This window comes from Neofelis nebulosa, chromosome 2 (assembly GCF_028018385.1).
Source record: "Neofelis nebulosa isolate mNeoNeb1 chromosome 2, mNeoNeb1.pri, whole genome shotgun sequence".
NCBI classification, from domain to species: Eukaryota; Metazoa; Chordata; class Mammalia; order Carnivora; family Felidae; genus Neofelis; species Neofelis nebulosa.
The window spans coordinates 171,402,697-171,426,553 of NC_080783.1; the positions used below are offsets into that span (position 1 = coordinate 171,402,697).

Genomic DNA, 23,857 nt, shown 5'->3' on the forward strand with positions numbered 1-23,857 from the left:
TCCTAATTAATGGCAGACTTAAGAACCATTTACAGATGACCAAGACTGACATATAATCAAAAACTAATTTCCTCTTGGTAGTTGTGATTTTCACTGTGACAACAGAAATTTAAGTAACATCATCTTATTTACTGCCTGAGACAAGACCAACAATTTTCCTTTGGACACTCTAAATCACTCATTTGACTTGCCAACTCTGGATCCAGGGAAGAATCTGATCAATTAGAGAATCTCTCAGATATGGGTTTTCCTTAATCAGAAGGGTTAGGCAGGATTTCGGAGATGTAGGAAAAGTCCTCTGCTTATAAACTTCTCTCTTGAGGCACCTGGGTGACTTAGTCGGTTAAGCATCTGACTTCAAGTCATGATCTCACAGTTCATGGGTTTGAGCCCCGCGTCGGGCACTGTGCTGACAGCTTAGAGCCTGGAGCCTGTTTCAGATTCTGTGCCTCCCTCTCTCCTGCCACCCCCCCACTTGCTCACACTCTCTCTCTCGAAAATAAAAATAAAAATAAAAATAAAACATTAAGAAAAAGCTTTTCTCTCATCAGTCTATGTCTGAAACACATTTAACTTGAGGAAAATTTCTCATTCCACTAATTAGGGATAACATTAAAAAACAGACACCCAGGAAGAAGTAGCTGGCTCGCAAAGTGAACATACTGTTTAAGGAACCACTGTTTTAATATCTCCATTCTTCAAAGAATACATATTTGTTTTTAAATACAGATAAAATATTACACATGGTATTACTCTCAAAATAATATACATTGAAAAGTTTCTCTCTGCACCTGTCCCTCAGCCACCACCTATCCCTAACTGGAGACAAATACTATTAAGTTTCCTGTGCTTTTTTAAAAAAAAGTTTATTTAGAGAGAGAGAGAGAACACGAGCAGGGGAGGGGCAGAGAGAGAGGGAGGGAGAGAATCCCAAGCAGGCTCCACGCTGTCAGTGCAGAGCCTGATGTGGGGCTTGATCCCATGACCATGAGATCATGACCTGAGCTGAAATCAAGAGTCAGATGCTTAACTGACTGAGCCACCCAGGAACCTTCAGTTTCTTGTGTATGTTGATATAGAGAGTCTATATATCTATATTTGGAAAGTACAAAGGCACCAAAGGCTTGAAGGTCATGGTCTCTTTTATCTGCTGCCCCCTTTTCTCATGAAATTCTACTTGAGCCAGCCAAATGCCACCTCTTCTATGAAACTTTCTCTGACTCTTTTCCCCTAACAAGGTTGATCAACCTTCCTGTGAGTCACTGCTCTATCCCCTTGTATTATTGAACTTATTAGTATCACAATAGCTTTTTCATGGATCTAGGTCCTATATTACCTCCTAGTCTTGGTGGAACTCTTCCAGACTGGGGGCTGCTTCCAACTCTTCTTTGTATCCTGGTGCTGAGCCCAGGATAGGCACTGAGTACATGTTTGCTAAATGATTACCAAGAAATTGTTTGGAGATAGAAAGATACATCAAAATGACCCAGAAAGAGGCTGGTAGGGTATGTCATAATCTTACCTACCCAATCAAGCTTCATTCTTCCTTTTTTTTAAATCCCACCCAAGCTTCTGATGGCAAAATATTAGTGACACACAACCCACATACCCATCACAAATGGATATTAAATCCATGTGAATTTCTAAAGGATTTACTTTAGTTCAAAGAGCAATTTAAAGGAGCCAAGTACACGGGACTTAATTGTCATTGAGCCCCACAAAAATCACAAACTCCTCCAGGGGGACTTAAACATTGCATTGCTGGAAAAGAATTTCATAACACGTACTAATGTATCCTTAGAGTCAAAGTCATCAGACATTTCAGCCCATCCATTACCATATTCTTTACTGTTCAGGCTACCAACAAGTAGATAAAGTAACTCATAAACATACCAATCATTCAGCAAAAGGCAATTTTATCATTGCCACAGTAGGCTCATAACACTTAAAGAAGCCGTGTGTTAGAAAAATTAACTAAGGGTCTCCTGTGCACTGAACAATATCAATAAGCACCCTTGTGTGGGTGAACTATTTCCATAGAATGAGATTTTATAGATTACATTTCTAAATGTTCAGTGGATTGTTCTAATAAGCATTTTAGAATAAAACTTTGATAAAGAATTATGTGGTAGATATTACTATAAAGGACTATATATATATATATATATAGTCCTTTATATATATATAGCTCAATTTTACTATTTGTAGGTGTGATATACTTAATTTGGATCACTCTAGAATTAAACCCAATCTTCGTTATACTCATAAAACCTCTGTTCCCACTGCCCTCAAAATAATCCTAGGTGGCATTTTAGCTACAGAAAAATTTCACATTAAATTACACACTTAGGTGGAAAACATATTACCAGTGATCCTCAAAGAGTGTCATGTCTTATTTCCTTGCTTTATGGGAAAAATCCCTGCTAATAAGAAAGACCCATGAGGACCAAAATAAGGATTAAAAAGATTATATAGAAAATGGGCATTGTTTTTGTCTGGAAGAAGCCATTGTTCAGATCTATGGTCTTAGAGGAATAATGCTCCTTTTAAACATCATTTAATAGAGTTCCCCTCTATGGTTCTCACGGTTCAGAAATCATACAGTCCTGTCTTTCCATATAGTAGACGACTTTCTCAGCAGGAAGGCCAAATCAATGAAGGGTGATAATATAGTGGGAGTAGTAAAATGCTCAGTCCAATGCTGTGCAAATCAAAACTACATTCACTTCTACCTTGAAACAGATGTAGATGTATTAAGTTACTGATTTGTGATGTCTATTGTAGTTAGAGAGTTAAAAAGAAAACTGTTGGGGTACAACTGTGAAAAAATATGTCACTTTGAACAAAGTTGATAGGCTCCAGACTGTACTTATATAAGTAAAGGGATCAGTGTCTTAGAACATGATGCTTTTCTGTCCCAAATCCTTTGTGGCCAAATTCTTTGGGAAAAAAACCAAAGCCCTCAAAAACCAAGCTTCCTTATTATATTTCAATTAGAATGTGATTTTGAGGGGCACCTGGGTGGCTCAGTTGGTTAAGCGTTTGACTTCGGCTCAGATCATGATCTCGCAGTATGTGAATTCGAGCCTCACGTTAGGCTCTGTGCTGACAGCTCAGAGCCTAGAACCTGCTCCAGATTCTGTCTCCCTTTCTCTCTGCCCCTCCCCCGGTCACACTCTGTCTCTCTCAAAAATAAATAAACATTAAAAGAAAAAAAAGAACACGATTTTGAAAAAAGAGGGCAGGAAAGTGTAGAAGAAGGACCCAGAACTGGGAACGAGAGGAGTTAGTTTTTCTCACAGCTCTGCAGGTGGCCAATTTTGCAAGTGGTTCTCCATGCACTGCTTTGTTCAGGACACTTATCAGTAAAGCACAGAGTCAAAATACATGGTTTCTAGAGTAATTCCACCTCTATAATTTTAGACCTCTGTGAACTCATACAGCACAAAGTAAAGCAGAGAAAGCCACTGTTTTATGCAGATACTTAAGTCCTGCCTAGGAATAGTAGGACCTCCTTCTAAATGGCAGACCACAAGAATCCCAACTTTTACAGTCTGTGAGAGATCAGAAACATAAGGGTTTGGCTTGGGCTCTATATTAGTTTTCTTTTACTGCAAAATTTAGTGGCTTAGGGGTGCCTGGGTGGCTCAGTCAGTTAAGCGCCCAACTTTGGCTCAGGTCATGAGGTTCATGAGTTCGAGCCCTGTGTTGGGCTCTGTGCTGACAGCTAGAAGCCTGGAGCCTGCTTTGGATTCTGTGTCTCCCTCTCTCTCTGCCCCTTCCCTGCTCACACTCTGTCTCTGTCTCAAAAATAAAATAAAATAAAATAAAACATTAAAAAAATTTAATAAAAAAAAACTTAGTGGCTTAAAACAAAAATGAATCATTTGTTTGTTCATGATTCTGTGGGCTGGCAGTGTGGGATGGGTTCAGGGGGTAGTTCTGCTCCACGCTATCTCGGCTGGGCTCGCAAGAGTTTGCAGTCAGGTTGGCTGGGGCCTCAGCCAGATAAGTGGGCCCCTTTGCCCCCATGTGCTCTTTCATATGGGGTGCCATCCTCCAGGAGGCTGATCTAGGCTTGTCTGCAAGGTGGCAGTCTTTCAGGAGAACAAGAGCTAAGCTGCAAGACCTTGAGGCTAAAGGCTTGGAAGTTACTCAACGCCACTTTCACTACTATTGATCAAAGCAAGTCAATGGGCCAGCTCGAACTCAAGGAAAGTGGAAGGAACTGCACAAAATTTATGATCAATTTTAATCTCCTACAGACTCTATTAAGTCTGCCAGAGGAATTTTCCAGCCTGTAAACAATGGAAGGCAGCAACGTATGGTGGGAAGAATACTGGCTATGGCCACATAAACCTGTGTTCAGAGTTTAGCTCTGCCACTTATCATAGCTTTGTGATACTTCTATTAAGATATTTAGCCTCACTGGGCTAGTGGTCCTGTCTCTGTAAAATGGAACTAATAAATTCTTCCTTTTAGGGTTTGAGGACAAAATGAGATTATGTATATAGTGTCAAGCAAAGTGTCAGCCAAATAGATGTTGAATAATTGCTAATGAAGGTTCCCAACACATATATATCTAAAGTTGAAGGGGGCCTATCTGGGACATAAAGGAAGGAATATAGATCAGTGGTCAAAATTCATGACTCTAAGTAGGAATGACACCAATTTCTGTCCATTTTTTAATTTCTATTTTTCCTATTATTATGGTGAACTGAGAATATAAGTGATTGCTTTTTTTTTTTTTAAGTTTATTTTGAGAGAGAGTAAGAGAGCAAGTGGGAAGGGAAGAGAGAGGGAGAGACAGAATTCTAAGCTCTGTGCTGTCAGCACAGAGCCCAGCTTGGGGCTCTAGTTCACAAACTGTGAGATTATGACCTGAGCCAAGATCAAGGGTCGGATGCTCAACCAACTGAGCCACCCACGTGCCCCTAATAATTTTATTTTTTTAAACGTTTTATTTATTTTTGAGAGAGAGAGAGAGACAGCGAGTGAGTGGGGGAGGGGCAGAAAGAGGGAGACACAGAATCGGAAGCAGGCTCCAGGCTCCGATCTGTCAGCGCAAGAGCCCAATGCAGGGCTCAAACCCATGAACCATGAGATCATAAACTGAGCCTAAGTCAGACGCTTAACCAGCTGAGCCACCCAGGGGGCCCCCTGATGATTTTATTTTTAAGTAATCTCTACACCCAATGAGACATCTGAACTCATAACACCAGGATCAAGAGTCGCATGCTCTATTGACTGAAGCAGCCAGGGGCTCCCTGACTGCTTCAAGAAAGATTATGCTGGGAAACCTAATGTAAAAGGTGATAAAAGTAGAAATGCAAACATGTGCTATCTTTAATAGGAATGGCAGGACTCATGTCAACAAAGGCAGCTCTCTACTTTCCTTGTTACAGTGGGGCAGTACGTTGTTTAACCCAAGGATGGACAACTTAATGCATTTGTCTTGCTGGGGCATGTGTTATTATGCTTACATTCCATGTGTTTTGTAGATCTTTTTATATTTTTGAACCAATTACAAAGGTAGAAGGCAAAGATGATTCAAGACAAGTTGCAAAGATGCTCATCTTCCCCACCTTCAAACCCAGTGCTTTGGTGCAAAAGGTATCTGGCAGACCCTCATTGATTCATGCATGAGAAGCAAAAAGTTAAGAGGTTATTTTCAGTATCTCATAAGAACATAGAGGACTTGAAGCAGAATGTAGTCAACAAATACTGTATTTTCTTTACTTGAAGATGACTTTTTTCTCATTTTGATTTTATAATTTGGATGAATCTCAGAGTCAAGTGTACATTCAGTATACTACTTTCCCACTGTGGATACAATAAAAGATGATTACTTTAGAAGAAGTACAGTATTTGTCAAACTGATATAGTTTTGTTTGCCAACTTCATAGGTTGATTATAAATGTTTCTGTTCAGAAAACCTGAAGAAGCCATAGCTATAAAAGGGAAGTCAGTAAGAGTCAAAAGAACTTACACTTTTAAAAATCTGGATACTCTCACTAATAAATTAGAGTTTGCTACATAGATTTTCTTTTTTTTAAAAAAAGTGTTTATTTATTTTGAGCAGAGAGAGGGTGAGAGAGAATCCCAAGTAGGCTTTGAGCTGCCAGCGTAGAGCCCAACACATGAATCCATGAATCATGAATCCATGAACCGCGAGATTGTGACCCCAGCTGAAACCAACAGTCAGGCATTAATGGACTGAGACACCCAGGTGCTCCTAGATTTTCTAAGAATCTCAGAACACAGTCACCAATCAAACCCCATAAGACTCTGTTACAAAAGGAACCAAGAGCCAGTCCTTATATCCTAATCTTAATTTATTCATCTATTCTAATAGGTTTGGGGGAGGGTGTAAAGATTTGTACCTACCAAACACTTTAAGAGAAAGAAAATGGATCACAACATTTAGTACCTACTATTTTGGAATACTGAAATATTTTTGGGTGATAAACTATAGACAACATAAATAAGCATTAAATCAGCAATACCAGTAGCTCTTTTGACTAAAAGTATGGATTAAGTGATCAGTTATACAGGAAGCAGTAACACCAATCTGTGTGTGTGTGTGTGTGTGTGTGTGTGTGTGTGTGTGTTAAAGGAATGGACTATTTAAGCTAAAAGTCAAGCTCAGGGATTGCAAACTCTTCCACACTATAGGTAACTAAAATGTGGAATGAAAATCACAGCAATAAAACAGCTAATATAAGAATTGCAATGAATATATAAAAAGTTTCACATTTTAAGACTGCAAAGCTTTCCCTTCTCAAACTCAGAAAAGAAACTGTTTTATATTTACTTGAAATGGAATTCCCTTGCCAAGAATGATTTTGCAAAAGGTTGATATTCATCAATATGAATATAATTTTTCATACTGAACTACAGATTTATTTTAAGGAAATGGGATAATATTTGCATTATATTTTATAAGTCCCTATAGTTCCATCTGGTCCTTATTTACCTAAACTTTACTCAGCTTGCATAATATTTTTGCTTACAGTCATATTCTTTAAGATCAGAAATGCCCAAATCTGGAAATTCAGAGGTACTATTCGTTAACATTCTTTCAGTGTGATTCATAGACTTTCTGCAAACTCTGCTTTGATTTTAAAATAAAACTAAGGTAATAAGATGTTTTGTGTAAAAATATATGACTTAAGCAATAATGATAAAAGGAGCCTGGCTTTGGGTGATTACACGCCAAAGCAAACCACACTCCTCATGAAACAGGCTGTGCAAAGTTCATTCGAAGGGGAATAGCAAAATAAAACACTTAATCAAATGTAAAATAGTTTTCTATTCTGCTTACTTAAAAAAATATATATATATAGTGGTTTAAATTGCTACAGTCCTAAGTTTAAATGGTCAAAAGCAGTAACAGCTAAACAATAGCAGGCAATATGGTGAATCAGGGTTAAATGAGGTCACTGCAGAGCCAGACATATGGTGATAGCTAAAAAATATTTTTCGCTTCAATTTCTAGATGGATGCCTTTACCACACAGTATCCAAATGTGACAGTCCTTCTACCTTGATGCTTCTTGCTAATGTACCTCTTCTATCTATGGAACTTCTATTTAATAAGACTGACTTAAATTGGTACTGAATCAGGTGGTGAAAAAAATACACATTTGAAACTTGGAGAGAAATAAGATTTTGAATCTGATATTCCCAGGCCTTTTAAATATTAATAGAGCATCTCAATTTTACAATCTATCCTGGGCATCCGCTGACCTCATTTACAACGGGATGGTACCAGGAATATCAAGAGGAACCAAATGCCCGAAGCTAATTGTTTTCCTCTTGTAAGGAGACAAGCTTATCTCCAGACACAGAGGAACATACAAGTATAGCAACTAGGGCTTATGTTCATAAACTTAACCTTTCTAAAAGTGGTAATAATGACTAGTTTCCATAAACCAAAACTCAACAGTAATTAAGCCTTATTCTCTAGTTAAAAAAACTTAAGACTGAAGTTTTAAGAAACCTGTGAGATGGGAATGAAAAGAGAGAATGAATTTCCTTATCCTACCTACCCTTGAGAAAGAGACTTCTCAATGTAACATGTTCCTGTCTGATTAAAAGAGAAAGCCTAATAACACTAATGTCCTCGCAAAGTGGCTGCCTGCATTTGTCAAAATATTTCTCGAGATTTGGCACTCACTACGTAGTTCAGTCCAACTTTGGCCAGCTGAGGTCTAGAAAGTTCTTCCTTATGAAAATGTGAAATCTGTTTTTCACTGAGCCGCTTGGAAGCACTTGAACTGTTCCTACCCTTCATCCACACAAAGATAACCTTACGTGTTTGCATGTCACTGTCCCTTCTGATCTTCCCTTTTCCATTTGATTCAATTCTTCCTCACAGTGATGTGGTTTCAATAATGTCCTTGTCAACTGTGATATAATCACACCCAGAAATGAACAGGATACTCTAGCTACAGCTAAAACTGATCAGAGAAGCACTCCAGACAGATCTAACAGCATGTGCAAATGCCTTGAATGGAACTGAAGGAGGCCAGCATGGCTGGAGTTCGGAGTGGCTCAGAGGCTAGACAGTCATATTTTTAAGTGTGCAAGGCTCTATATGGTGGTACCAAAGGTACAAAATACAATAAAACAGGTCTGTTCTCAAGATACTCAGGGTCTGGTGGGTGAGATGAACAACCCCCTTTTATAGGTGAAAATCGCTGACACATAGAGGTAGCACTAGAAAAAGAGCCCAGTGGTGTGGCTTTGCAGTCATATAGCTTGATGAAACTCCAACTGGACCAACTGCTAGCATTATTGTGGTAGGGTCCCCTCCCTAAGGAAAAAAACAAAAACAAAAACAAAAACAAAAACACCTCAAGGTAACCTGGCTATGCGCGTACATGCAACATCCCTCATGAACTTGTAACATGAAACCACTTAATCAGACTACATGTTTGTGTGTGTTACCATATATGGGAGACAAAGAAGTAGAAAATACATAAAAAACTACTCCACGTAGTGTTCAGGGCTCAGTTCTTCAGGTACAAGCCCAACTGAGCAGTGCCGGCAGGAATAAAGTTGCTTCCTGGAAAGAAAAGCCTTGGGGTCATGATTCTCTGTGTGAGAATCCTGCTGCATTATGTTCTTGGAGAAGTTACCTAACTTATCTGAGTCTCAGTTTCCTCATCTGTAAAATGGGGATAATACCACTACTTCTATAGGGTTGTTGGGAGAATTAAAGACATACAGATGAAGGGAACTAAGGATATACTTTAATATGAATGTTTAATAATAATCACTAATAACTGAACTCAGTATAGACAGGTACTGGGAAAAGTGCCTTATATTCTTTATCTTAATTAATCCACATATCAACCATAAGAGGTAGATTTTGTTGTCACCACTTTCACACAAATGGAGAAGCAGATTTAATCTACAACGGTTTAAGTCACTTGTCCAAGACCCTGCAGTGAAAAGATCTGGGATTCTGGTGCCATAGAATCAGCATCATTTCTCAGACTATTAGATTTGATATAACACATTGTCTACAGTGTGGGACCGTTGGCAATGGTAGCCAGAGAAAGGAAAATGCACAGAGTGAGGGGTCCTGGGGAAGCTTTCCTCATTCTTTCTCCACTTCATTTGTTTAATCCCAAGAATGGTTCAACTTGACCAATATTCTGAGATGAAACACTTGTTTCTTAAGTTCTTCTTTCTCTTCTCTAGAATTCCCAAGGTTGATATAATAGAATAACCACCAATAAAATGACATTGGAAAGCTATATTTTACTTCCTCTGGGGACACTAGAGGTAAAACTTTCATCAGCAAGCAAACATTTCAGAGAAGGGGGAACTGAAAGATTCAGGGAGATGCTTAAAACATATGTGGCAAGCATCATACCTCAGTCTTTCATTTGGCAGAATATGCTGTGTCTTCTGAGTTGCAAGATTTCATGAAAACTAGTACTCCAAGACCAAAATAAGTGGTGGCAGTGGGGGAAGACATAGGATGAAAGCATGGGTGGACGGATGGATGGAAGGAGATAAAAAATATAAGTAAATATACTACTTTATACCTTATCTGATCTCCTTGTTGTGTGCCCCTCTAAACTCATATGTAGAAACCCTAATGACCAGTGTGATGGCATTAGGAGGTGGGCCATTTTGGAGCTGATAAGGTCACAAGAGCAGAGTCTTCATGGATGAAATTAGTGTCCTTCTAAAAGAGGCTCCCCCAGAGGCTCCTTTCACAATGTGAGGATATGAGAAGTCTACAACCCAGAAGAGGGCCCTCGTCTGACTCTGTGATCTTGGACCTCCAGCCTCCAGTACTATGAAAAATAAATTTCTGTTGTTTATAAGCCATCAGTCAGTGGCATTTTATTACAGTAGCCTGAATAGACTAAGATACTGGCGTATAAGAAACATAAAAACTAATCCATATTAAGTATATCTAGACAATGTGTACTACAGTTGTACTTTTTTATGCTTTCCAGAGAAAGTAGCTATTTTAATGGTCCTTATTAAGATTTTTCACTGGTTGGTCCCTTATATTAGACCATAAACACTGATGGTAGTAGGATCAACTTGAACAAATGTGTAAGGGCAGGGTTATGTCATTCAACTTCATGTCCTCGGCATTAAGAAGAGGGCAGCCTTTAAGCAAACATATGCAGGCTATCATACAAGAGCCACATTCACCAAAAGCAGACCTGGGAGCACGTCATAAGATTGAAACAACAGAGGCAGAAGTTTGTCATTGAGGAGTGGGTGCAGGTGTGCTCATAAACCTTCCCAAGAGGCTCACCCTCACCATTGTCTTGGTGTTTTAAAAGGCCTATGTTAGAGGACGGGCTGCAAACACATTGGGGTGTCAAGTGAGATCTCCCTCTCTGATCTCAGAAACCCTCTGTCTTGGTTCTGAAGCAATTATTTACAGCAGATAGGACTGGTGTGTTGTCAAGACCAAGTCCCAGAGGTTTCATTCCTCCAAAGATAGTAAAAGTATCTGTTGGACACACAACAGAGAGAGCACAGAAACCCTAACTGAGATGGTTGGAGCAAATGCTTAAGAAGGGTCACCAGCACTCAAAACATGCTCTTTCCCTGCATCAGAGCTCAAGGAGGCATCACATAATCACATGTGCAAAGGCAAGTGCAAAGGTACTTTTGACAGTGGGTCAAACTGTCCGCAATTCCCTTTCATACGCTCTCATCTTTATTTGCTAACTTCCTGCTGGCTGGATGCAATCCCATGACCTGACTGGATAATATGACCTGGCATGTTAATTAGGCTGTGTATTCCATGTCAAAATTTAGAAGGAAACAAAAGATCTTCATTGTGGTAAACAGTGGTTTTATTTGTTAAATCACCTTCCACCCCCCAGCTGTTCAGCTTCACCAAAAATGGACATGGCTATATATTAACTAGTGAGTCTAACTTACAGCTTTGGATGAGGTACCTGAGGTTGAAAAATAAAAGCTGCACCCCATTTCTCATTTTTAAAGTGGTGCTTATCCTTCCAAGGACAATGGGATTTACAGTCTCAAAAGGCAGAACTATATATTATGAACTTTAGAATGCTGTTAAAGATTTTTTTTTTTTTGGCTGCCTTGTGGTGGCAAAGAGAAGCAGAACGTAGTATTTAGCAAATAGCCTCACATCCAAGAAGCAGCAGGTGAAAAGGAGCACTGGAAGCCTCCAAACTAGCAGCCAACAGCACAAATATACGCAATAGTAAAGTCCCAAGTGCAGCATGGGCACATCTTACTCAGGTTTTCTAACCAACCCACACAAAGCAAAAAAAAAAAACAAAAACAAAAACAAAAGAAAAAATCAGTTAACAAACTCATTTAGCTAGGCAAAACATGCTGATTTGAAGTAACTCTTCTGATTTCCTATGGAAAATCTAGTTCTGCCTTATTTTAAGCAGTATAGACTTATATCTACAAAACTCAAATCAGAGGGTTACTTCTTCATGAAAGAATTCACTACAAAATTTCCTTAAAATATGATTTCCCTCGTTCATTTTAAATACAGATTTATACAAATTCGGCTTATTTAATATTTACGAATATCTCTTTGGATAAATGAGGAAATAGGCCCTGGAAGGGAGAAACAGCCAATCTTCAAGGTTGACCAGTAGTTTCTGCATACTACTCCGATGTCTTTAGCATATTAAGACCCCAGAACTTTCCTACATTTCTAATTATATGGCTTGGAATGCTGTCTGTTCAGCTTTTGTCATTGAGGAAAGGGGCAACCTTTTCTTTATAAGTTTCCATTCAAGTGGTTTGGTCCAGGCTATATTTTTATTTATTTATTTATTTATTTATTTATTTATTTATTTATTTATTTATTTATTTCTTTGAAGTGATATAAATGTTCTCTTGTTTATGTATTATTATTATCATCATTATTTTCAAGTCTGGTTTTTATTTATTATTATTTTTAAAATATAATTTATTGACAAATTGGTTTCCATATAACACCCAGTGCTCATCCCAACAAGTGCCCTCCTCAGTGCCCATCACCTACTTTCCCCTCTCCCCCACCCCCCATAACCCTCAGTTTGTTCTCAGTATCCAAGAGTCTCTTATGGTTTGCCTCCCTCCCTCTCTATAACTTTTTCTTTTCCTCCTTTCCCTCCCCCATGGTCTTCTGTTAAGTTTCCCAAGATCCACATATGAGTGAAAACATATGGTATCTGTCTTTCTCTGACTGACTTATTTCACTTAGCAGAATACCTTCCAGTTCCATCCACGTTGCACTTTCAGGCTATATTTTTAGGGTTTTTTTTTTTTTTTTTTTTTAAGTTTTATTTATTTAGTTTGGGGAGGGGAGGGGCAGAAAGAGGGGAAGAGAGAGAGAATCCCAAGCAGACTCTGGGATGTCAGTGCAGACCCCAAAGCAGGGCTCAAAGCCACAAACCCTGAGATCATGACCTGAGCTGAAATCAAGAGTCAGACGCTTAAGCTTAACCTAAGACTGAGCCACCCAGGTGGCCCCAGGCTGTATTTTTTTATTTTTTTTTAGTGTCTATTTATTTTTGAGAAAAAGACAGATGCGAGCAGGGGAGGGGCAGAGAGGGAGAGGGAGAGAGGGAAACACAGAATCTGAAGCAGGCTCCAGGCCCTGAGCTGTCAGCACAGAGCCCAATGCAGGGCTCAAACCCACAAAACACAAGATCTGGGCCGAAGCAAACCACCCAGGTGCACCCCCCCTAAGCTGTATTTTTAAACTGTATTTAAATCTTACTCCATGAAAAGGCAGAGAGCTAAAACTGGCTGCTGAGCTAGTTAACTCCAGGTGTTCCCAGTTATAATCTTGTTATAATATGTCTAAATGCTGCCATAATGCTGTTGGTCTAGTAAGCATTTATAAAAAAATGCTCCAGGGGCGCCTGGGTGGTTCAGTTGGTTAAACGCCCAACTTCTGCTCAGGTCATGATCTCACTGTTCATGGGTTCAAGCCCCGCACTGGGCCCTGTGCTGACAGCTCAGAGCCTGGAGCCTGCTTCTGATTCTGTGATTCCCTTTCTCTCTGCCTCTCCCCTGCTTGTGCTCTCTCAAAAATAAATAAAACTTAAAAAAAAAAAATACTCCATGTCCTAGACAGAGAAAATCCTGATGAAAATTAAACACTGAGAAAAACTTAAGGCTGGCCAGAATATGCATGCATACCTATTTATAATTATGCTTCTTCTCATTCCATGAAAAAGCCAAGTCTTCCATAGAAGTGATAAAGGCCATAATAAGGTTCCACAACTAACTCTGTAACGGTATAGATACACTTTACTTCTAGGAACTTACCAAAGGTGTGTCTTTTCCTCCCACAATGCTGAGACCAAGACCTGAACGTCCCTTGGATATTTCTATAATCATTTCCTGGCCAGGAACAATGGGACACGTGGCAGGGTCCACTGACAGAGGAGCCTGGAAACCACCTGGAGGATTGAACACAGAATGACCGGCTAGTAGGAGATGTAGTCTGGCGTGCACACTCGTTACTTGGGGAGCGCGGGGTTTGCATGTGTTCGTCATTTCGCTATTTTCCTGCTAAGCACCATGAAGGAAACGCTGGGTCCTTAACGCCCATTCAGGAAGGGATGAAACCTGACGCTTCTGAGATTAAAACAACAACCACCCCCTACTCAATCATTTATTTTAACTATACTTGAAGTTTTAAAAATCTTAATATACACCATGAAAACTGGTATGGAAAAATGACGAAATGATTACATATAGGCATAAGTTATAATGAAAATAAAGACTAGAATGATAGAAGATTCTGAGTTACAGTTCTAAGACACTAAGAGTTCGTGCTTACTTTCAATTAAAGCATAGCACACCAATTAAGATGTATAAAGGATTTAATCAATAAAATATGATTTAGCTGAAAATAATAATTACTGAACAATGATCCCCAAATACATACATAGTAAAAAAAAATAATAATAATAATGTGTCACAAGCACATTTAAGAATTAATTACTGGGATGGGGCGCCTGGGTGGCTCGGTCAGTTAGGTGCCCAACTTCAGCTCAGGTCATGATCCCACAGTTTGTGAGTTCAAGCCCCCCTGTAGGGCTCTGTGCTGACAGCTTGGAGCCTGGAGCCTGTTTCAGATTCTGTGTCTCCCTCTCTCTCTGCCCCTCTCCTGCTCAGGCTCTGTCTCTCTCTGTGTCTCTCTCTCAAAAATAAATAAACTTAAAAAAAAAAAAAAAAAAAGAATTACTGGGTCCATGACTGAAAAACTCGTTACGAGTTATTTCTATTTTATAAAGATCTACTTTTACTTTTCTTTAAAGATTTCATTTTTAACTTTTTAATGTAACATCTATTCCCAATGTGGGGTAGAACTCACAACTCTGAGATCAAGAGTCTCATGCTCTACCAACTGAGCCAGCCAGGTGCCCCAACATTTACTTTTTTAAATCATTGCTTTTAGATTGAGTTTCTCTAAAAACTAAAAGAAAAAAAATATTTACTGGCTAGGAAAAGATGTTTAATACAACCCCTTTCTCTGGCATAACTTCTACATATGTGCATTTTCCAGATGACTGATCCGAACTAATTGAAAAATCAAAATATTCAAAAGGTTAATTTCAAGAGATTCTTATACAAATAACAGCCTCCAGAGAATGTCATCTTTTCTGACAACTAAGCTTAATCATCACAAGTACTGATTCTTACAACGTGGTAGAATTTAGTTAAGGGCTGATAATAAAGAGCCCCACCTGCTGGTCAGCTGCAGCTAATGCACAGGGACCAACTTGGGATCCAGAAAGCTCATTAAACATCTGTACAAGCAAGGGTCTGCGGGGTAAGAATGATTTTTACATTTTCAAAAGGTTGAAAAAAAAAATGAAAAAAAAATTTTTTTGAAGACATGTCAAAATTACATGAAATTCAAATTTCAATGTCCATAAATGAAGTTATATTGGAACACAGCCCTGTTCATTTACTTGCAGTCTATGGCTGTTATCACCCTATGACAACAGAGTTGAGTAGCTGCAACAGAGTCCATATGGTCCACAAGCCTTAAATATTTACTATCTGGCTCCTTACAGAAAAAGTTTGCCAATCTCTGATATTAAACAAAAGGGAACAGGCTGTAGGTAAGTCTGTGGAGGGTTCTGCTGTAAGCAATAATAATAATAAAGCAGGTTTTGGAGTGGTGGCGACACGGATTTAAGTTCCCAGGAAGGAAATTAATAGGTGGGTGAAACCAAGGCTCATTCCTCATCTGAAAAGATGCATGTAACGAGCCACTTTCTAATAGGAATTAAAAGAACAATGTGGGTAAGGTGCCCAGTCCAGCAGCTGGCATAATGTAGCATTCATATAGTCACTCTTTCTGACCACATGGAATTTGTTAATCTAATGGTCTGTTGGTTAAGAGTGAGAAATTTAGTGACGCAGCCTCAATAACAAATGCCTTATTAGAAGAATATTAAATTATAAACCTAATTTCACTCCAGATCTTTTTGCAGCATATGTAATTCACACTGCATTTTCCATTCATTTACAATAAAAACCATGTACAATATAGTGGCATAATTTCATGAATGCTTTACAAAGTTTCTTGTCCTTATGTAAATGACTAGTTTAGCCTCTTGGATGAGAAGAGAGAGAATACATAGTCAGAGATGCTGGCGATGGCATTTCTTTTCCTCCATTTTTGCCTCATTCTAGCTGGTCCTGAGTCAGTCTTGGTATGTATTTCTCCCATACAATCCGGCCCAAAGCCTGACATACCAGGCCCCCAATAAATGTTTGGTAAGGAAATGACTGAACGAGTAGAATCTCCACAGATTAAATTACAGGATGATTAATTTCTGTTATTGAGATATAAATATGTGATACATCATATCAAAACTCAATTGGTTGGGAATGCAAGCTGGTGTAGCCACTCTGGAAAACAGTATGAAGGTTCCTCAGAAAACTAAAAATAGAACTACCCTACGAGCCAGCAATTGCACTACTAGGCATTTATCCACGGGATACAGGTGTGCTGTTTCGAAGGGGCACATGCACCCCCATGCTTATAGCAGCACTTCAACAATAGCCAAAGTATGGAAAGAGCCCAAATGTCCATCAATGGATGAATGGATAAAGAAGATGTGGTATATATGTACAATGGAGTATTACTCGGCAATCAAAAAGAATGAAATCTTGCCATTTGCAACTACGTGGATGGAACTGGAGGGTATTATGCTAAGTGAAATTAGTCAGTCAGAGAAAGACAAAAATCATATGACTTCACTCATATGAGGACTTTAAGAGACAAAACAGATGAACATAAGAGAAGGGAAACAAAAATAATATAAAGACAGGGAGGGGGGCAAAAGAGAAGAGACTCATAAATATGGAGAACAAACTGAGGGTAACGGGAGGGGTTGTGGGAAGGGGGATGGGCTAAATGGGTAAGGGACACTAAGGAATATACTCCTGAAATCATTGTTTCACTATATGCTAACTAATTTGGATGTTAATTTTAAAAAATAAAAAATAAAATAAAAACTCAATTGGTAAATTATTGTTACTTTCTCAGTAAAAGGCCACATAGTAAGTATTTTGAGCTTTACAGGCCATGCATTCTCTGTGGCAACTACTCAATTCTATCCTTAATGTGTGAAAGCAGCCTTAGACAACAGATAAACAAATGAGCATAGTATTTTAAATTTTATTTATGGACACTGAAGTCTGGGTTTCAGATGATTTTCATGAAATAGTCTTTTGACTTTTCCAACCTTTTAAAAATATGAAAACCATTTTTGGAGACCATGCAAAAACAGATGGTGGGCCAAATTTGACCCACGGGTCATAGTTTGCTGACCACATTCATCAAGAATTTTAGTAAAAATCCAGTACTTCAGAATAATACTGGCTTGCTAAATTTTTTATTGAGTTAATGTTTATGAAAAACATGTAAAAGACTAATACCATAAAGGTGTCAGGCTTGCTAAATTCATTCAGGGTTGTGTTTTGCCACTGGTAAGCATAATGTTTTAAATAGGCTTTTTAAAAACTGACTTATATAATATAAAAACAGAGTAGAAATACTCATTATTCATTTTGAAATTCTATTTTCAACTGCCAGTCAGCATAATTCATGCCAGGAATTCAAAGATAGAAAATGAATACTCTTGTCTTTAAGCACTGAAAATTAACAGTCTTCAAATAACTTATATCAACATATGCAAGGCTAACAATTTGACTGAATATGATTTTTAAGAGGTATTACTCATGAACTAAACACACTCTTTTGGAGAGAGTACAGAATAATTTATTTGTAAGCCTCATATTCAAACAGTATTTACTGAGGGCCTTTTTTGTTCTAGTACTTTTATATTCAATAAGCACTAGGCAATCCCAAAAACAGAGATGAGGAAAATGGTGACCTGTCCAAGTCCCAAAGCTAAGAAAGTATAGGAGGGGTGCAAAGCCAGGCTTCCTGACTCCTTGTCCAGTGCTCTTTTCAGGACATCACAATCCCTTCCCTTTTCTCATGTCTGATGAGTCAATTCAATTTTGCTCAGAGAAAGAATCATACCATAGCCTGGGAAGTCTGCATCTGTTGAATGGTACGACAGAGCTGGTGCTAAAGGTATCTCTTGTGAACTGAAGGAAACTTTCGTCGAATATTTTTGCTGTTTCATTTGGCTGACAGCCTACAAAAGAAAGGAAAATTAGATGCATGTCAAAGAGGAGAAAGATAACAAAAGGACAAGACTTTACAACTGGTGTGTTGTTACCAAAACAATGGCAGCACTCCAATAATGTCTTCTGAGAATTTAGAGTGGGAGAGGTAGCAGGAGGGAGTTAGGATGATTTGTGTCCCATCCCCCATGCCTCCCTATTTTAATCTTACATCTAAAATGCTTCAATGAAGGATGGATCAAGGAAGGGAAGAAGGATAAAAGCTGACAATACTTATCGTTGTGGTCTGTATATGATACTGGGGCTGGTAAGCAGAACAAAAATTTTTACAATTTCTACTTACTGATGAAATCAATGCGAAGTGCACATACCTATGCTGTGCCCGGTGAAAAGCAATCTATGCTGCAGATGTTCTGAGCATACAACACTGTCCATCTCTTCTGGACACATCCACAATAGTCAAATGCATTAGGCAGCTTAACTGAGCAACATGAGGGTCAGGAAGAGGAAATAAGCATCCACTGAAAGCTTACTAAGTGCCAGGTACACCAATTACATTTTAATTCATCTCAAAGACCTGTACCTTATTCACCATTGACTCCCAGTGCCTGGAACATAGTAGAGCCTCAATAAATGTTTGATGAATGAATGAATGAGTCAATGAATGGATATACAAGAGCAAAATTGAAGACATGGAAATTCACAGTCGAAAATGAATTTGTAATTCAGTGAAGGTACGGAGACCTTTGCTACGTGAGCTTCGGAAAATTAACTTGTCATTCTGGATTTGGGTTGATAAGACCTCCAATGAATATTAGTATTAGAAAACCAAGAAAAACCAAAAGGATTCCATGCTTGCTTCACAGGCAGTTAAGAAATATAGGTAGTGACCTGACCTGCCTTCTTGATCTGTAGTTAGCCAGGGAACCCATCCCCAGCTGGAAGATTCTGGTGGAGGCAGTGAAGCACCAGGCTGTCCCTGGAGTCTAGAAATAGGATCAAGGTAACTGCTCCAGAATAATGATACCTCAAGATTCTTTCAGTGGAAGGCTGTGCCTCAATACAAGGTGCTGTACAGTATATAAAAACTAAAACAGTACCACCCATTGTGCATCTGCATTGTACTTTCTAGTTTTCAAAAACACTTTTACATCTATGAATTCATTCATTTATAAGAAGAACCTGGAGGGTTAGACACTATTACTCTCTTTTCCAGATACAGAAGTCATTGTCATTATCTGAAATCACAAACTAATGAGAGGAAGAGGTTGGATTAAAAGTCAGTAGCTAAACAATGCTACAAATTATTGTATTTTTATTTTTAGAAGATTTTATTTTTAAGTAATCTCTATCCCCATTATGGGGCTTGAACTTACAACTCTGAGATCAAGAGTGGCATGCTAGGGGTGCGTGGGTAGCTCAGCTGGTTGAGCCTCCAATTCTTGATTTTGGCTCTGGTCGCGTTCTCACAGTTCATGGGATCAAGCCCTGCATCAAGCCCTGCCTTGGGCTCCACACTGACAGTGCAGAGCCTGCTTGGAATTCTCTCACTCCCTCTCTGCATGCATGCACACACTCTTTCTCTCACAAAAAAAAAAAAAAAAAAAAAAAAAAAAAAGAATTGCATGCTGTACTATCTGAGCCACCAAGCACCCCAGAATGCAACAAGTTTAAAATGTTTATCAAACAGCTGCTTGGCAATGAGTCTATGAACGTTCTTTTCTGCAGTTTTTCTATCACCAACATTTAATAACGACCATATACTTTCTTAAAAAGATTTATTCAAAGACATATTTTCAGTGATTTCAAAAACGAGGGCAGTGGAAAAATGACAAATACAGGTTTATTATCAGAAAACTGAACAATGGAGACACCTAAATATCAATTACTCTAAGGACCACATTTTCTAGCCTCCTTGCAGCCAGATACATCTGCAGACTCTTATCCAGTAGGATGTAAACAGATACGACCTGTACAATTTTCGGGTCATTCTCTTAAGGATTAGATTCCTGCCTTCCTCTTCTCCCTAACTGGCATACAGATGGGGTGATAATAACTGGAGAAGCCATCTTGGACCAAAAAATGGATGCATTTTTTGAGGATGGTAATCAAATAAGAATGATAATCATTCTTAGACTGACCATACCCATACTTTATATAGAAGAGATACTTCCTGTAGAGATTGAGCCTAATCTAAACTCATACAGTACTTAAATTCCACTTTTGTTGTGTATCATCTTTAAAAAGAATATCAATAACAAAGCAAAATGGAAGCTAAAGAATTCTTTTTAACGAAAAAATGATGTGATTTTTAAAACAGGAAAGTACAAGAGACCACAATCATGACATTATCACTTTTATAATAGCAGGGAATGTTTGCATCATTACATCTCAGCTCCAGGTAGCATTCCATTTCATTGTGTATAACAGCTTTCCAACAGATATTGATAGTATTGAACTCAATTAAAAAACAAGGAAATAGGGGCCCCTGGGTGGCTCAGTAGGTTAAGCGTCCGACTTTGGCTCAGGTCATGATCTCATGGTCTGTGAGTTCGAGCCCCGCATCGGGCTCTGTGCTGACAGCTCGGAGCCTGGAGCCTGCTTTGGATTCTGTGTCTCCCTCTCTCTCTCTGCCCCTCCCCTGCTCATGCTCTGTCTCTCTCTGTTTCAAAAATAAATAAACGTTAAAAACAACAACAAGAAGGAAAAAGTCCACAGGAACCAAGTGAGAAGTCCAACATATACTTTTAGAGGCAGACTTCTTGTTGGTAGGTATGGTGAAGGATGGAATGTATGCTCCCTGTGACTCATCCATTGGCACAAAACCAAACTAACAAGAATGAAAGATAAGAAAGATTGGATTTTCTGTTGAATGTCTTCTATTCAAACCTGAGAGTTGGAATGGATGTTATAGGCCATCTAACCTAACTAAACCAGTGATTCTCAGACCCTGTCTTTATAACAAAAATTGCTAGGGAGCTTTTAAAATTTATGGATGCCGGAACGCCCGTTCTAAACCAAGTAAATTGGCACATTTTGTGTTTTAAGAATTATTGCTTAAAGTTAAACCATGGATTCTTAACGTGGGGTAAATGGGTTTCTAAGAGATCCACAGAAGGCATTTTGGGAATTATAAAAATCCTGTGTTGTATCAAAATTATGTTAATCAGTGTTTTTCTGGAGAAAAGGATCTACAGTTCATCAGGTCTTTATGATGGGGAAAAAAAAAATCACCATTCAAAACAAGATAGGAATTGTTGAGTTTGCTACCACTGATAGCTGTGTGGCCACAGGCAAGTCACTTAACTTCCTTGTACTTAACTTCCTCATCTGTAAATTGGTGGCATTGTCTCTAAACCTTGCAAACCTGCTGTAAAGATCAAAGAGAAAAGTATATAAGTAAACCTATCACTGTGCCAGGAACAGTTTAAGAGTTCAACTGATAATAGCTATTAATGTTTTTATGTCCTTTGATAATAAATGACCAGCCAGCTCCTGATTGAAAACCGTCAGGGCTGGTTTGGAACAGCTCAAGTGGGTGGGAAGTTGTCATAATGAGCTGACACAGCCTCGGTGCACGCGCTGCTCACTGACCTGTGGGCCCTTTCTCTTCTGTAGCCACGGAAAAGGGTTACAATCGCTTTCCCAAAGGAAAATGCTTTCGATATTTAAGTGCTCATTTTCCAACAGGGAAAAGAAAGGGCAGATGATGAATAAAATGTTATTCTAAAATAACATTTTCGAGATGGCTGATATGTGCCTTGTGGTAAGTGGCAGCATATAATGTATTAACACATTAATAGTATTTACGAATGCATTACATAAAGTAAAAAATGTGTCCTTAAATTAAAAATTGCTTATACGTTTTCAGTTGAACCGAATGTGGTTATTTTTAAGGTTCTTCCTACACCTACTCATTTTTAAAAAAGATTTTATATTTTTAAGTAATCTCTACATCCAACATGGGGCTCAAATTCAAAACCCTGAGATCGAGAGTCTCATGTTCTACCGACTGAGACAGCCAGGCACCCCTACACCTACTCATTTTTATTTAGGTTTTTAGCATATAATTTTGGAGACTTTTCAAAGGCGTTTCCTTTGGCAATGTTTGAAATATTATGCATTTCTTGTAAGTTCTAGTTCCTTAAACATAAGAATAGTACAGTAATAATGTAAATTTTAGCAGCATGAAAATATAAACTAGAATATAGAAATGAGAATCAAGATTAAAAAAACACACTTGACAGCAACAAAAGTACAAAAATCTGACAGAAATGTATAGTTTTGTTTTTTTAAGTGAAGTGAAACTTAAAATGCAAGGAGCAATACAACATTATTGTATTTATGTTTTTATAGAACAATGCATTCTCCCACCTAAAATTTTTATTTATGACATTAAGACATGGCACTCTCAGAATTTAAGTGCAGGTGTGTTTGTAGGAATGGCCCACTTTTAAACACCTGTTCAGGGTATTGGTCCAGGAAGACGCACAGAGAATATTTCCAAACACCTTACACAGAATCAGTTATACGGCTGTGGGTTGACTTCAAGTTGCAAGACATACCATAACCTCCTGGCAAGTCACAAAGGATTTGATTTCGTTGTAATCACCTCCTTTTTTTCTGGAACCCACTTATAATGCACACCATCCCAGTAGAGTGAAACCTAAAGTGGAAATTACGTACACTGTCAGTTGGGCATTCCAGTGCCTTCTGTTGACCTGCCACCACACCTTGATCAACGATCTGGGAGATGTCTTCCTAAAAGGGAAAAGATACAAGTGGTTAACAGTATTTTAGGGCTCACTTGCACTCTCCAACTTTAGCAAACACCATGGAGCTTTGGTTCTACTACAAAAATGACCACAAAGCACCAGTCAAAATTTCTCTTCATCCAGCTCAACTAACTCTCAGAAGTAAACATAGGCTTGTCACTTCCAAATGCTTCTTTTGGGGACTTTCAGATCTATCAGGCTTTAAACCCATCAGATATCCCCTGATGGTCCCTTCAGGTGAGTTTTTTCTTCTTTTGCCATACTAGTAATTTCTACATCTGTATTTACACTGAATATTTAGTTCTTTCATAGTTCAAGCTCTGATATTAGAACATCTTTCTGCCCAAGATATTCAATTAGAGGCAAAATATATTCACTAAAGACACTGGGGGGTACAAAGTTAGTCCTAAACCCCATGGAAAAGTGCAGAGTCCAGACTTAGAGCAAGAAACTACCAAAACACATAGGAAACCACTGCATACCTAAAGGGCAACTTATCGACACCAACAAATTGACCAGAATGCTTATGTCTGCTTCCCACCATATCCCATCCTTCTTTATAGGCAAAGGCACGTATAACATACAGACTGTAGGCAGGGAAGCTATCTGGAGATAAGAGAGGCATATAGAAAAGTGGTAGGAATTTGTGAGCCTAGTTCCTTGACTTAAGAGTTTTGCAACCCTGAGCAAATTTTCTGACATCTCCAAGCCTCAGTCTCCTCATTTATAAAATGGGAAGAAATAAAGGTTGTTACACTATAGGGATGTTGAAAGGATTAAACGAAGCAATACATGAAAAGCACTTAGCAGGGTAGGTGGCAAAAACCAAATATGTAATAAAGATGCTAATCATGGCAGTAAATGGAATCAAGCTCTGACAAATTCATATTCCTAACTTTACTATAGGGCCGGTGAAAGTAATTACATGGAAAG

General features: G+C 38.6%; 1 protein-coding gene across 4 annotated transcripts in view; it reads right to left on the reverse strand.

Annotated features, from left to right (window-relative positions):
- PATJ (PATJ crumbs cell polarity complex component) overlaps positions 1-23,857 on the reverse strand; it is a 366,822-nt gene that overhangs the window by 53,171 nt on the left and 289,794 nt on the right. For all 4 annotated transcript variants that reach the window (XM_058717189.1, XM_058717188.1, XM_058717187.1 and 1 more), the window contains exons 32-34: positions 22,836-22,910; positions 18,043-18,160; positions 13,797-13,930 (exon numbers count right to left, since the gene is read on the reverse strand). In XM_058717189.1, the coding sequence (XP_058573172.1) occupies positions 13,797-13,930; positions 18,043-18,160; positions 22,836-22,910 (327 nt within the window). The remainder of the gene's footprint in view (positions 1-13,796; positions 13,931-18,042; positions 18,161-22,835; positions 22,911-23,857) is intronic.